The sequence below is a fragment of the Dysidea avara genome, chromosome 10 (assembly GCF_963678975.1).
Source record: "Dysidea avara chromosome 10, odDysAvar1.4, whole genome shotgun sequence".
Lineage (NCBI taxonomy): Eukaryota > Metazoa > Porifera > Demospongiae > Dictyoceratida > Dysideidae > Dysidea > Dysidea avara.
This window is the reverse complement of record NC_089281.1, coordinates 20338362-20355024: the sequence shown is the minus strand read 5'-3', so window position 1 is coordinate 20355024 and position 16663 is coordinate 20338362. Positions and strand designations below refer to the sequence as shown.

Below are 16663 nucleotides of genomic sequence, written 5' to 3'. Positions count from 1 at the left end.
GGGAGAACCATCACAGAACATGCACTAGCTGATACTGTTGAATAAACATTATACAATTTGCTCATCCTCATCAAATTGTTAGATGTTATGGTTAGAATAATGGACAATACATTATTAATATTATTTGATTTACCAAAGGAGGTAGGCGTTGCCATCACGGTAGTTTTTTGTGAGCTGCCAGTACCCCTGCTAGGTGTCAAAAAATCTAAAGAAGTGATCCCACTACCTGGTGGAGGACTGCTAGCCAGAGGCAAAATACTGTAGGAATGCTAGTGATAGCTGATGATGAAGATACAGTCTTTCTTCCTGGCTGAGAGGGAGCCGTAGAGTGGTGGAAGTGCTGACTGTATTCATTGGTATAACAACCATATTTTCTTCTAGTAAACTTTTTTATTTTGGTATTTGTGACTATACATAATTACCAGGAAATCCATTTGCTTTATCATCTTTGCCATGTATGCCATCACCTTCTCCTAGTAATTCACTGCAGCATAACTGGTACTGAATTCTGGTAGAGATTCTGTTTAGTAGCTTGTTTATTTACAAATTGCTATCAATTAATATTCATACCTTCTTCATTTTCCATTTCCATTTCTGCTTCCATTTTGTTAACGCTATCTGCAAAGTTAATACGCTGCCATGGTGAAGTAACCCAGGATTTTTCATTGTGAAAAGAACACCAGTCTTCTTTCTTGCATGCCACCATCATTCCAGAAGTGCCTAACAAATTGATGGACAAATAACCATTAAGGTAAGTCTGTGTCATGTATTATACATGTATGAACAACATTACATATCAAGGGAAAATCAGATAAGGTAATGAATTTGAAAAAACTCAAATAAAATTCATTTCTGGCATTTGCATTTTATGCAAACTATAGTTGGTTTGTGTTCACCTGAGCCCTCATGTCTTGTTAATAACTCTTGTTACAGAGAATTGTGGAATCTTTGCAATACAGGAAGTCACCTGAAATGTGACCTACAAAAGTTGTGGTGACGTAATTGGACATACGTATTTCAAAGTGGATGGATCACATTTTTTGGTTGGCGCTATACGGTTTTGTTGCAAATATTCTGGAAACGTGTGTACTTGAGCCAGCTGCCCAAACATTTCATAGTGCTGTGAACCTCTTTAAACACTGGAACTGTTTATCTATCATAAAAAGTGCTTTGATACTGACAAGCACAAACAAATTATGAGGCTTCTTAAAATATTTTACTTAAGACAATTCTGGGGCACAAACATGTTTACAACATAAAAATGTACTTGTTCTAGTACAAACCATTGGGAGTGGAGATATGTTCACACCTCTTTGATATGATTATATTTGGCGGGGCTCAATTGAACATGAACTGACTGTAGTCAGGTTTTGCTCAGTATAGGTCACAGATATTTTGTAGCAACATATCTACCTGGTAGGCTATTATTAGTTCATTCAAAAAGTACAAAATTAATTATTAGTACAATATGGGAAATGAGGTAGAGCATAATTACAGACTGAATTCTTGAGTATTACAGTAAAGTACAATATTAAACATAATAGGCTGGTACCTAATAATGATATGGTCACATCATCCCATCAGACTCATTAAATCAGTTAATCCTCCACTCAATCATCAGGTAACATGTCATCATATGGGATACTAGTTGTGTGTGTATCCTAATAGTGAACATCTCACCTGTCTTTTGTAGTGTCAACAATTTTGGTGATAAGATTGATAATTTCTGAGTTGGTCTCCTGATCAACAAGTTTCAGATAATCACATACAAAATTCTTGTAAGTCAAATATTTCTCCCCATCCTTCTCCACTGTAGCATACTATAATTGAAATGTACACATTTACACAACAAAACAACTTATCAAAAACAACAACACAACACAACCAACAGTATCACATGATATAGTGACCAGTACAGGCACAGCTCATGTGTGTACAAATTAAAACATTGTCTGAAAATTTTAAAATTATTCTTGGTCTGTTCTGTGCTTGCTTGTTTCAGTGAGGTTGGTAGAACTAGTTCACAACAAATACATTACTCCATTTGTAACCTTGAGACTGATCTTCTTAATTAACATCATCACTGAGGTGAAATAAACATGATAAGTAGCTAACTAGATACTATTGTGTAGCCTAACCTTCTTCTTGGTGGAGTATACAGTGTCATCCTGCACGTTATTCTCAGTAGGACCTCCACTGTAGCACAGAAGACCCTCCCTGTATTCCTCCAGTAACAAGGACAATAACCACTACAAATCTGACAGAATAAACTCAAAAGACTCACAAACAAATTACAATACACAGTTTTATAACAATTTGACCTTATTACAGATTGTTTATTATTTCACAGTTAATTATGACAGAAGTCATCACAACACTTGTCCCATATACTGTACATTAAACAATGACAATATTAATATAGGTAAACACATTAGATATCTATTGATATAAGACATATTACACCTTGAATAGAAAATACTTTGTAGTATCTGTTGATGTATACAAATGACATTGTTTAGGTGATTAACATTGTTGTAACACTCTTAACTATTCCACTAAGGATTGTAGTTATTGTACTACAATTGGTCATCACAAGTTAGTGTACTAATGTCTTGTCTTGTCCTTTCCTTGTTGATCTTCTCCACTTCACTAATAATTTTTACTTTATTATCACCATATACCCGTGGTAGTTCCAGTTTCATCAAAGTAGTGTTATGGTGTACTGCAGTTAGTATAGTCATGTTAAATGATAGTCCATCATCATCACTAAGATGAAACTGATAGATGTCTAGTGTGTGGAGACTTGTGTTCACTTTAATGGCTTCAGCTATACTTTTTGCTCCTTCACTGGTGATGTTATTATATGACATGTTGAGTTCTTGTAATGAATTATTATACTTGAGACACTCACTGATAGTTGTTGCTCCATCATCAGATAATTTATTATTGTGAATGTCAAGTTTTTGCAAAGTTGTATTCACTTTAATGGCTTCAGCTATACATTTTGCTCCTTCACTGGTGATGCTATTACCCCACATGTTGAGTTCTTGTAATGAATTATTATACTTAAGATACTCACTGATGGCTGTTGCTCCATCATCAGATAATTTGTTGTAGTGAATGTCAAGTTTTTGCAAAGTTGTGTTCACTTTAATGGCTTCAGCTATACATTTTGCTCCTTCACTGGTGATGTTTTTATATGACATGTTGAGTTCTTGTGTTGTCTTGTCTTCCTTAATACAATCACATAATAGTATTATTCCAGTATCAGAAAATGTTTCCTCACATGTCCATATGTATTGTTCAATATCATCACTACCATCATCAGAATTGTTATATAATGTACAAATCATTGACTTGAGTGTAGTCCCCCCATATTGATCAGTAGTTATCTCATTCCATGATGTGTGTATTGGAAATGTATGGGGTAAATTCTTAATGGAATGTTTGATATTACGAAATTCTGATCTTGTTACATTGTTGTTAGTGATGTCAAGTGATTGTAATGGACAACTGCACTGAATTATTTCCAGTAGATACAACAATCCTTTAGTAGTAATGCAATTCCATGACACATTTAAATCTTGTAAACAAATAGAACTACTATTCAAGCAGTCGCTGATTGCTACTAATCCATCATCAGTTATTTTATTTCTGCAAATGTCAAGTTTTTGTAGTGCGGTATTTAATTTTATGGCTTCTGATATCTTCTTTGCTCCTTCACTGGTGATCATATTTTGTGACACATTGAGTTCTTGTAAACAACTGTTGTACTTAAGACACTCACTAATGGCTGCTACTCCATCATCAGTTATTTCATTTTTTGATAGGTCAACTTTTTTCAACATTTTATTTACTTGAATGGTTACAGCTAATTTAGTTAGTCCCTCATTAGTAATCTTATTGTGGTTTATGATGAGTTCTTGTAAGGAATCATTATTAATCTGGAGACAGTCACTGATAATAGTTATAATGTTATCTGTTAATCTGTTATTGCTGATGTGTGCCACTTTGAGTGTTTGTAGTGCTGTACTGCACAACAGAAAATTTAATGCACTAATTTGATTTTCTGTAAAGTTATCATAACACAGTACTGAACTAAACATACGGATATTAACCACTTTGCTGCCATTGAAATTCATACCTGTATGAACCAAATACTGACACTCCTTTGTTATATCAGGTGGGTGACTGTCCTGGTGTGTAGTGTCATAATATGGTAGATTAACTTCAGTAAGGGTTGTGTTAACTATAACTGTCTCAATAGTTTGCATTCCATTAATTCCAATGCTGTATATGTGTAGAGTAAGTGAGAGTAATTTTGTGTTGACTTGTAAACTCTCTGTTATCTCACTAACATGTTCTTCCATTCCATCGATATCATCTCCACAAAGTGTTAAACTATTACTACTACAATGTCTGATGATGGTACGGTACACACCCCATGGGGATGAGGGGTTATTACTAAGGTCAAAATATTTTAGTGTTGGTATTGTGTGTTCACTAACAAACTGCTCCAAAACACTCATCCCGATGCCTCCAATTTCACAATTTCTCAATTGTAATACTTTCCAGTTAATAGAAGAAGTCGATATGAATAATGTTAATGATGAAATGTGATGTGGAAATAACTTTACATTATCAAGTGTTACCCTACCATCTTTAAACATGGATGTTATAACCTCTGGAGTATCTGAAGTACTTTTTGCTTCCATGAAACATTGGAACACGTGTAAACGTTTTCTTTTGTCAGTTACAACAACTCGTAATTCATTTTTATTCTTGTAGACTTTTCCTTTACTGATAAACTTGACAAAATTTTCTGCTTTTACTCCCACTATTCCAACATACATCATCCACATGAAGTTAAACTGACTATCCCAAAATGTCTTCTCCATCAATGACACTTGCTCATCATCAGGAAGAGCTGTGACATGTTGAGCTGCTAAGTACTCTTGCATTGTGTAATGAAGGAAATTAAATGTCATAGTCTCTCCAGCTCCTTTCTTTGGATAATGCGGATAATGCTGTACAGCTTGTAATAAACCAAATCCATTAATGGCCCCACTAATATTAGGGCACGCTTCTTCGATCTCAACTAAAGTAAATATCAGCTTGTTCTGCTGTAAACCTTTGAATGCTAACTTGGCTAACTGGTACACAATATCAAGGATTGGTTTAGGAATTTTGTCCAACTTGTCTATCACACCAGATGGTGTTAGTTCATGTTTTTTGAGGTGTCGAAATATTGTATGGATGATAAAAGATTCATTCATTTCAGTTAGTGTTTCAGGTAAACTACCCTGCTGGAACAGGTACAACAGTACTGCTAAATGTAATGGAATAAAACACAATGTATTAATTGTTGGTTTTTGTTTAAGGTATTTGTCAAGTTCTTCTTTCTTCTCTTTATCAAGTGATTGTAAAATATATTCCTCTCGTTCTTCCTTGGCAAACCCAAGAATGTCAATTTTCCTATCAACACGATCATGTAGTGATATTGTAGCAGTTGGTCGTGAAGTGATAACTACTATGGAATTGGGAAATACCTCACCATTAATGATACTTACAATGTAAGATCTTCTCATAAGTTTTGAGGGATATTCATCAAATCCATCTAAAACAAATCCCAGTTTGACACTGTTTAGCTGTGAAATGAAAGTATCAATTTGTTGATTAGTAAGACTACCTCTACTAACATATTGAATTAGTTGCTTGAAATCTTCAACTTTCTGCAATGCAGGATCACGAAGAATTAATAAGAACAAGATATTGGTATTGTTCAGTAATGTATTGCTGGCCCAACAATATGCAATTTCCTTGGCCAGTACAGTCTTACCAATACCGGGTGCTCCTTCTATTAGAATACGTGTGGGTAGTTCATTAGTGTTGGGATCTGGTGCAAATATATCAGTGATATCTTTGGTGATCCTAGAGTGATCAAGTCGTGGTCTTTTAGCAGAAGGACCTTGATAATTTGAAACTAGTTTATCAATGGCAGGAGGACCTTCTCTGTATCTACTAGCTATTTGAAATAATTCTTGCTTTGTTTTTTTCCCTTTGTAATGCACTAATGCAACACTGACAATTACTTTAGGTTGGTTGGGTGGCCATTCTGCTCCAAAAGGTTTGTACCTGGTCTTCTTGTATGTATCAGATAAATTATCGTGTAGTATATCAACTACCAGTTGTTGGCCTTTGGCTGTAAACAATTCAGGCAAGAAATATATACATGTCATGTGTGTTTCAAATACAATTTAGTGTCACTATACAGACTCTATATGTAGTAAATCATACTTTTGACAATGACAAAGCAAACTTTCTGATATTGTATAAGTTATAGTTATATCCCGGTACAAGGGTGATATCATTGTTATTACACGAGTCCAAGGCGGAGCCGAGGACGAGTGTAATAATAATGATATCATCCGAGTATACAGGATATAACTATTTTATATCCCAGTGCGCGGGAGTGCGCAGAAGTTTACGGATAGTAAATTAAGTTCCGGTTTGAGTTCCTGTCACTGTGCTCAAGATTTTGTCCGAATTGTGTGGAGATTCTACTTCGTAGCTACAAGAGAGACCTTACATACTGCCTACAGTACTGTAGCGAAGGGCGGTGTTATGAAGCAGCGGTTCCAGGTACGATTCGCCTTCGTCAGAAGTTGGTATGGTGGTGTCGCGTGGTGTGCAAGAGAAAAATAAAGACCAACAAGTGGCTACCATAGTCCGAGATAGAACGATGAAGCTAGAGGAAGTTAGTTCTTCACCATAGTGACCGTTGGGAGTGATTGCTGGAGCGAAAATCGTCACGGACTATTCTTGACATTTGTTAAACTATCGTATTGGTAACTTGTAGTGTTATTGTGTAAAGGATTAACAGTTTTCTTGTAAGATTTAGCTAGTTTTAAGTGCTGTATTGGTGTGTTTTGTATCAATATTTCCTTATTTGGCTCTTTGTTCCATTGGTAAACAATGCCATTCGCGGTTATTATGATATCACGAAAGAGACTGAGTGGCTCCGCAACAGGGTGATAAGTTAGTTATCACTGGGTGATAACTAATATATCGTACAGTAGCAGCGCCGCTCTGTCTAGCTGTATGGTAGTTATAACCCAGCGCGGCGCTTTGATACTCCCACGCACTGGGATGTAACAACAAATATTGACGAAACTAATATTTGGCGATTTACTATAAAATTGCAGTTGGCAAAAATTTGATTTGGTAAAATACTTTCGCTGAAAAATTGACAGTGCATGCAAGTGGTCAGTGGCATAGCCAGAAAATTTTTTTACTGAGGCAAAGTCTATACATTGACCTAATTGAGAGGGTCTGTTTCTGACTCAACTGATTCACAAATACTTTCAAACATGGGTGGTACAGCTTTTGCAGGTTCACTCTCTGGGATGGAAGAAACTGTTTCAGAAGACTCTGAGCATTTTTCTACTTGTCATAAGTAATTAGTTAATGCTACAGTGTACCATGCTTTGATTATTCGACTAGTTTAATTGTACTCAACACAAAAAAAACTGACCTACTCCAGAGATATTTTGAGTGGTCAGGCCATCCATGGACTGCAACAGAGGTGTCACAGTCATACACACTATACCTTTTATTGATCTGATGTGATATTTAAGTCAGAGATTATCTCTTTCATGTGATGCTCAACTGCATGTCAAGCTAGGAAGTCTGGGAGCATGCTCCCTCAAGGAAAATATATGATTTGAAATGGTATGTGGAGGTTATAATTATTTTGATTGTAATTGCTATAAATGTGTGAGTATGCATAATTAATTAGCTCCATGCAATGCCATGCAGTTGACTCATTGTAATTAACTTTAAAAGTAATTTAAAGAAAATTAACATAAATTTAAATGATTTAGACCAAGCAGTGTAATGAGAACAATGGCTATAATCTATACCGAATGCTCCATTAGAGTATATTATGATGACTGCTCTATTAGAGTATTTTGCGTTTTCCATGCAAGCTGAAAAGTGGTCCAGCCAATGTCACCGTCCATGGGCTCCGGTCCTGCTTAGTACTACAGCCATAGATTCTATTATGTATGGTACAGTAATGCTGATAGTAATGCTTGAATAGAAAATTTGGGGTGCCAAAACTCAGGGGCAAAAGCTGTGAAGAAAGATCAATTGTGTACAATCGCTTCGACATGACGGAAACAAACATACATAACTTGCATGTCCTTGGGTCTACTGCAACAAAACAAAGATTTTCCAATTCCTCTTGAGTAGGCAAATACAATGATATCCAGGATTTTATGGAATTCAAAAAATCACAGAGTTTTTAATAATACGCAAGTATTTCACCTATTGTATTCAATGATTTACTGTTACAGTGGATCCTCAGTCATCCCCCCCAACAGCTTTGTTCTTATAGTTAGCTAAAAATGTTCAGATAAGTGAATTTGTTTGGATACCGTATAGCGGGTTATTTTCGAAACAGAAATTTTCGCACAAGAAGCAAAATCTAAATTTCGAAAGATTTTAATTTCGAAGAGTGCATATTTCGAAGTCCGGATGGATTTCAAATAAATGAAAATTCGTGTCACAAATTATGAAGATGCGTGAATGTTTGCTGAAAGCTGACTTACTGATAGAATAATCCCCATTCCTGTGCACTGGAGAGAAGACTGAGGGAGTCTCGGGAGGAGTGAATTCACTGGCACGATCACGCTCAATCATAGCTAGCTATCCTTCTGACACCAATTCCCATTCTGGATCACCTGTTTTCTGGTTATTGGTACAGTAATGATACAGTTTACCCATTGTCATTAGCAATACTGAGCTAAAACTCGAGGAATACACAAACGAATCCCCGAAAGTTGGACGGTTGCTTTCACTTGTGGGAATTTATTTTCGAAAAACAACCGGACGTGGGAATTTATTTTCAAAGAGAAGGGCCTCTTCAAAATATCCGAAAATAAAAACCTTTCAAAAATTACCAGCTATACGGTAACTGAAGCCCATTGATTTATATACAGAGCTTCATTGAATTACTCTAATAGAACAGTCATTTACTCTAATAGAATGCACACCGATGACAAAATACTCTAATAGAACAGTCACATTTGGCGTTTGGATAATCGAAGTGTTTGGATAACTGAGGTTTGGATAAACAAGGATCCACTGTTGTTTTATTTTCATTTGAACATTCCGTCCACACTGTGAATTATTCCGCGGCGATTTTTTAGCTTACGGATTGGTCACAACTACTCATAAGAAATCACTGTGACAATACAGTGGCAAAGTTAACGTGAAGAAAGGTTTCAGCTTTACCTTATCGATAACACGGAACTTGTATCATGGACGGAACTGTTCACACAAAAATGAAATCAGCAGTATACTGTAAATTTAGGCTTACGTGATTGTGTTGGGTTTTCATAGATCCAGTCACATTATACCCTATTTGTTTTATACACAGGTATCTAAACACCGATCATGAATTAAAAGCGTGAGCTATAGTACTTATGAGAATTGTTATTCATACAGCCTGAACACTGTACTTTTTTAAAGAACAGATTGTGGGTTTCTCTGGTTTTAGTGGCACCACTTCTAGCTGTCTAATCCCATTAGGAATCCCTAAACTAAGTTCATTCATCAATGTAAGTACTTAAGAGTTAAGTTACTGACCTTTACAATGTCTGAGCAATGTGCTGTGTAGAAAAATGATTCCCACTTTCATTACAACAATTATTTGGTGATGCTTGTAGGTGTTCATCTACACTTTTTCTTCCAAGACAACATTTAGCCTAGTCTATATGCTAAACTCAAACCCATATGCTAAATTCAAACCCACAAGGTAAAACTTATATTAGAGATACAATCAAAAGGACCGATGCTTTGTACTGCTTCGGCATTTGTGGTTATATGTGAAATATGACTTGTGGTTTCCTTTGATCTGAGGTGTCAAAGTCATGACATATTTTTGTACTATGATAGCAAGCACAACTTGGTCATGTGCACTTGATGATTTCTGTGACCGTAGGTGATGGTACATGTATACAAGTGGAATGGTTAGTTAACTACATGGAGATTAGATAGAAAAACAACCAGTCAAGAGTGACTGCTTTATTAGAGTATTTTGATTTATTACAACAATGACACTGTAGTAGAAATAAGATTATTATTATTGTTTACTGTGCAAAACCTCTGTATATACAAGCACAGATAGTGAATCAACAAAATTAATTATGTGATTAATTGATGTTCAGCTAGCCTTGCTTTAAATTGGTCTAAACTTGATCAGGTGATGAGGTCGTTGGGTAAATTATTCCAGATCTTTATACTTGAAGGGAAGAATGAGTTAAGATATGAGTTTACTCTTGTGTTTGGCTGTAACAGCCTCATTGAATGGCCTCGTAGAGAGTAGTTAGATGGAGCTGGTATGAGTATGATATCAGTTGGTATATCTATTAATTGGTGCATGATCTTAAATATTGTGATCGATTGTTATGCCATGTTCTTTCATGTTTGATGTGTCTTAGTTGAAAATTAATATCACCTATATAATGCTCCAAAACTTTAAACCTTGTATCCAGCAAACAAAGACATGGTCGACCGGTAGTAATAGTATAAAATAAAAATTTGGGTAAAAATTTGTTGTGCATACAGTTTTACACATGAAACTTATTTTATAAGTCAATTATGGTACCTTATAACTTCTCAATTTCTTATATAACATTATTTACTACTTGCAAGTCATCTTCAGTGAATTCATAGTGCAATAAAGGAAAGAATGGTACTAAAAGTGCAATGCTACTTCTTACACACTAAATCTGTCCCAAATTTACTATATAAAAATTGAATTTTAAAAACTGCTGATACCCAATTATTGGTGTGCCTGCATGCCAGCCTGCCTGATGATATAGTCTTGAGTCTGGAGGCTAAACAAAGCAGTGTATGGCCACCATTTCATGCCACAATAGCAAACTTGCATGTAAGATGCACTTTTTCAGATCCCAGCAAGTGTCTACCAGCGTTGAAACCAGGTCGGGTCATCTGGGTCTGACCTGGATTGGATCGTGTGAAGCAAATTAATTAGATGGACAATACAGAAGTGTATAAATGTGTTATAATCAAGTATGATGTAACCCAGCTTCTTTTGTGAGCTACGCCCACTTATCAGACGACTGTCTGCAGCCATATGTGCAGTTACGCCCATTTATATCAGTGATATTAAAGTTTATAGGAATGCATGAAACCATGCTCATAACTGCCTGCAGGATTATGTGGAGCCACGCCCACTAATCAATTGTTGTACAATATGGTCAAGGCCAGCCTCTTTCATGAGCCACACCCATTTATATCAGGAATGTATCATACTGTTTGTAATTACAGTGTGTCAGGTATGCACAAAGCCACACCCACTCGCAGGAAACATATCTGCAAACTTATGTGGAAACATGCCCACTGACTAACATTGTTAATTATAGACCCCACCTACTTGGTTTTCATATAGCTACTCTTGTGCTTAACATGCTAGTTGAGCACTCAAAACATAGTTCTTGGTGCACACCTCACTTTTACTTAATCCGGGTCACACCCGGGTCAAATCCAGGTCTGGCCCAGATTGCTATCCGGATCAGGGTCAGCAGTGATCCGGACCCGGTTTCAACGCTGATGTCTACCCTCTCTACAACTTGTCTTTCCTTTGTACTTTAATTCTTCTTCATGCTAGGAAACCATACAGAAGTACAGCGTAACTTTCCATATTGACACTTTCCTTATAGGAGTGTAATCAGACACCACAGGCATTTGAAGTGCCTACCGGCACTACTGTAAGAGTGAATAGATACAGTAGTAATAGGTCCATCACTTATACAACCATTCAATCAGTGCTAATAGTGGAGCAGGACAACCACATACCCTTAAATGAATAGGAACATAGTAACCATGCCTCAGAACAGAGCTACCCCCAACCTACCTGCTGTCCTTATAACATCATGCAGCTGAATAGTTTCTTTGTGTAGAACTCACAGGATCACAGATTATTCTCAAGACACAGCGGTGGCCAAGAAAGGCGGTGTGTCACACCATGTGTACATATATCGACAGGAAGAAAATGCAATTTTCACACTTGCATAGTTCCATGGTCCCTTCTCCAAAGCACACCATTTTGCATTATAGCTGTCCACACGGTACAATAGGCCACACTGCAAATTTTATCAAATTCACACAGTTGTTCGTGAGATATGGGTGCTAAACTTTCGACTTACAGTATACGCAACTACTACTATAAAGTGGAAGTCATCACTTTTTTGTGCCATGATCACCAATGGTGTTCAGTAGAGAAGTCTGGAGAAACACCCATTTGTTTATTTAACAACTGCTATCTATTACAAAAGCAAACATGACAAACATACATATCAAAATATTTTCATGCTGTACAAGATGCTGTAGCTAAAAATGTATGTAGTTTACTTCTACTTTAAAAGATTTGTTTGTCATTGCTATGTGTAGATAGATAAATCATCATAGAAGGTGTGTCAGTGATTTAGAAGAATCAGACTGAAAACTATTATAATACAAAAATGTATTGTTGCACCAATTATCCCATTTTAGGCTAAGCCAACATTTGATATTTTAGCGATCGTTAACTGATACCCGATTGTAGGTCTCTACAAGCTACATTTGTACATATTCCACTAAACGTACAGCTTGTAAAGCCAGTGCTATGAGGTTGTACACTTATCTCGACTCAAAGTTGGTAATCAGACAAGTGGCCTATAGGGCTCCAACCATCTCACTAGGGTTGGCTTTGTAGTTACCTCAAAATTAGCAAAGCACATTCCAGAAATTTTGACACCAGCCCTCTCCCTCCACCTGATGAAGCTAAATAGGCTAATAATCTGCTGGCCACAGTTCATTACAACCAATTATGGTAAAAACAGCTAATTATCAGCTTTACCAATTACCGATTACCAATCCAATTATCTGTACAACTCTACAAAAATCAGATTTGCATAATAAGTGTGTAATTTTGATACTCTAATAGTGCATTCATCCTATTAAAGGATTTGGCTATGTACTGGAGCATTGAACAACTTAACAAGCTACCTGTAGAGCATCCAGTTATATAACATGTCACCTTGTGGAGCATTTACCTAGCTTTGCAACAAAACACACTGTAAACTGTTCAGCTATGTACACCCTGTAGAGCATTCACCCACATAACTAGTCACTAGGTAGAGCATCCAGTTATGTAACATGTCACCCTGCACAGCATTCAGCGCCATAGCAAGTCACCCTTTAGGGCATTCAGCTTTGTAACGAGTCACTCTGTATGTAATTCAACTACTTAACAAGTCACACTATACAGCATTCAGCCATGCAATAGTACTACATTTGCAAATAAATTCATCTAAATAGTTCAAATATATACTCTTATTCCTGTAGCAAAAGAAAAGATAAATAAAAAGCAAGGCTTATTGCTAGCCTTGGGGCTTGTGATTACAACAAACACGATATCTATGACAACGTGGAGCAACAAATAATCAGGGTTAAAAGTCGTGAAATCAAAGGTTACAGCCAAGAAATGGCTGCAATTATATTAATGCCACAGAGGAGGTTGGTCACGTGTCATAGTCCTATGATGCATTGATGCGTGTTATTGCACAACCAAAAATGGTGTTTGAAATAGGTGTTGGCATTTTCCTCCCTTTACATCACATCCATGTGAAGTATTCATGATGTATCCTTTGTTTCTTGGATAAGGGAAAGCCACACAGCATGCTTTGTGGCTGAACGAAGGGCACTGGGAACCATAATTTATCGATACTAATTCGTGCATTAGAATACTTTATATCGATACTGAGGTGTTGGGGTTGAATGGGTTGAACCTTTCTTTGAGATCACGAGATGTTTGATGACGCATGACCAACCTTCTCTGTTAATGTCAATAATGACATTATTGCAGCCATGTTCTTGGCTATAATCTTTGATTTAACAACCTTTTAACTCTGTTTTTTTTTTATGGGCCACAGCTTGGCTCTTTTAGCATACATATATACTAAGATAGTAATATGCTGGGCATTGTAAAAGATGCATGATTTATGATTGGGGTATCAAGACACACGGTAGTGTGTCGTGCGGCCAAGAAAGCCGGCGACCACACCGTGAGTATATTTACAGGAAGAAAGAAAACAGCTTTTTCATGCGTGCATAGCTCCATGGCCCCTTCTCCAAAGCACACCATTTTTGCATTATAGCTGTCCCCCAAGTAGGGTACGCCACACAGCAAATTTGATTAAATCCGCAACAGCCATTTGCGAGATATGGGTGCTCAAAATTTCATTTTAATTTCTTCATTTTTCTCTTCTTCTTATGCCGTATGGGGGCTACCGGGGCTTCGATTTCTTTTCACACACTTTGCAAAAATTGCTATAAAATGCAAACGTGTAACTCATTTGCCTCGATCTATGGCACAAATGAAGAACGTGTAACGGTGGATTCACGTACCAAGTTTGTTGTGAATCTGAGTAATATTCAAGGAGTTATGAGCATTTATTCACGTAAAAAAAGATCAAACTTCTGTCATGGCTACAGGGTAAACCAAGTATAGAAATAACTTGAAAATTGGTGTGTAGATAGACTGATCATCATAGCAGTGCCTTTTGATAGTTTGAATAGCAATAGAGTTACAGCAACAAAGTTATAAAGCAAAAACTAAGCAAGTGTAAAATCGCGGGATTGAGATATTCTAATAGAGCAGTCACCACAGGGTAAAAAAGGTGTGCAAAAAATGTCAAAAAAAGCTTACCAGAGTTCGAACCAGGGAGCATCCTTAACCACTGAACCACTGCTACCTCGGCTGATCACCTCACTTAATTTCTGAAATTTCTAGTTGAAATCTGCTTATAACAAACATTTGTAATTTCATAGATCTACCAATAGAAGTACTAGATTGTTCTAGAACATTCTATGTATGTTCTATTAGAAGTCCTCAAAAAATGTGCACTCTATTAGGGTATTACAATAATATTATCAAATATTGAATTAAATCATGCATTTATAAGTCTGTCTTCAATAATCATCATTGTATCTACATAGAAGAGAAGAAGTTTGAGTAAAAACAAACCTCAAAGTCAGCCATAGGCTGGTTTTGGGACCTTATAAGTACAAAAAGAAGTGAAATCCACACAAAAACAGTCAAGCTGTGAAAAAATGGTGCGGCCTTAAAAAGCCTGGGTGAAAAAGTTGTGAAATCAAAGGTGGCGGCCAAGAAATGGCTGCAATGATGTTAATGCTAAAAAATTTAATAATGGCTGTGTGCATTGTTAAAATTTATTAGCATTAACATCATTGCAGCCATTTCTTGGCCGCCACCTTTGATTTCACAACTTTTTTCACCCAAGCTTTTTAAGGCCGCACCATTTTTTCACAGCTTGGCTGTTTTTGTGTGGATTGACTTATTCACTTACTAGCAGTGGTGTTACCAGATGACATCTGATTCTTTTCCAAAATATTTCCCACTAGTTTGGCTTCACTAAGTTCATCATTTCCTTCTTCAAGACCTAAAAAGTAACAAATCTATTGTAAATTTGGGCACATAAATTGACACTTCAAATGGTATTAACAGTTGTTTAAGCACACAGGTCAAATAACTTTTACTCGTATCTATGACTAGGCCAGTGGAATCCCACCAGTAGAAATCCTAAATGCTGATCAGGTCAAACCACACATAAAACAACTGGAGAATGGGTGGTAGTATCTATGTTGTATGCTAGGTGAGTGCTGAGATAACTTGACCAACATCAAATAATGCTAGTGCTAATGCCAAAGTAGAGATTTTCCCACATTGCTACAAGCTAGGGATTTTCCCTCATAGCTACCATCATCTCTTGTTTTGCTGCTTTTTATCGCTGGAACCCTACTTCATTTTTAAATAAATAATTTTTATTGCACTAGTTTGTTAACGTTTGTTAGAGCACAGTGATAAAATACACATGTGGCTGCGACTGCTGTATTAGAGTATCACTCAGCTACACAGTAGATCAAGCTAATGGGTATGGCACAATGCCTTGTTTTCCTACTGATCTAGATTCTTGTCATGGCATATTCTGATCATTGACTGATCTAGATTCTTGTCATGGCATATTCTGATCATTGACAAGGGCATGACAATTGTTTTAAAAGCAAACCTTAGCTGCTACAGTCCGTTACATGCCTCATTTAGTTTTGTGACATCTAAATATGCTCCTTCAAGGAAAGCGTTGACATGGAAAATTAATGCAATGGTATGGTTTGCATAAAGAAGAAGACCATTTATTTATTAAGACTTTAAAATACAAGTGCTGAAGGTCTGCAAGACACCTGGTCCTACAGCCTGTTTAAAGATGTTACATAAAGTAGGATGTAGAAAGGAGAAAAAATCCATGACTGGACCTAGGTAGCCTGGATCCTGCAGCCATCCGATTTACTCTCCTGACCAACACTTACAGGAATCTGCCAGGCAGTCAGAATGTTTTCTCCTTGTTAATTTTTGCATCCATAGGAACCCTAGAGAGTGACTAAGTACACCATGTGGAACCAAATGGACATTAGTTATTCATTAAGGCTTTACATCACAAGTCCTGAAGGTCTGCAGGATACCTGGTCCTACAGCCTGTTAAAGTTGTTATATAAAGTGTGTATGAAAAGGATG

General features: G+C 36.6%; 1 protein-coding gene and 1 non-coding gene across 14 annotated transcripts in view; both read right to left on the bottom strand.

Annotated features, from left to right (window-relative positions):
* LOC136268688 (protein NLRC3-like) overlaps positions 1 to 16663 on the bottom strand; it is a 33872-nt gene that overhangs the window by 6648 nt on the left and 10561 nt on the right. For 4 of the 13 annotated variants that reach the window (XM_066064094.1, XM_066064102.1, XM_066064093.1 and 1 more), the window contains exons 8-14: positions 15441 to 15533; positions 2139 to 6202; positions 2052 to 2083; positions 1553 to 1820; positions 571 to 720; positions 423 to 520; positions 134 to 377 (exon numbers count right to left, since the gene is read on the bottom strand). In XM_066064094.1, the coding sequence (XP_065920166.1) occupies positions 2577 to 6202; positions 15441 to 15533 (3719 nt within the window). In that variant the 3' untranslated portion in view covers positions 134 to 377; positions 423 to 520; positions 571 to 720; ... (1 more) ...; positions 2052 to 2083; positions 2139 to 2576. The remainder of the gene's footprint in view (positions 1 to 133; positions 378 to 422; positions 521 to 570; positions 721 to 1552; positions 1821 to 2051; positions 2084 to 2138; positions 6203 to 15440; positions 15534 to 16663) is intronic. The other 9 variants (XM_066064097.1, XM_066064100.1, XM_066064101.1 and 6 more) reach the window with 9 other exon arrangements.
* LOC136237395 (small nucleolar RNA SNORD57) lies at positions 1578 to 1641 on the bottom strand. The gene has a single exon (XR_010692458.1). It is a non-coding gene; the product is annotated as a small nucleolar RNA SNORD57 (small nucleolar RNA).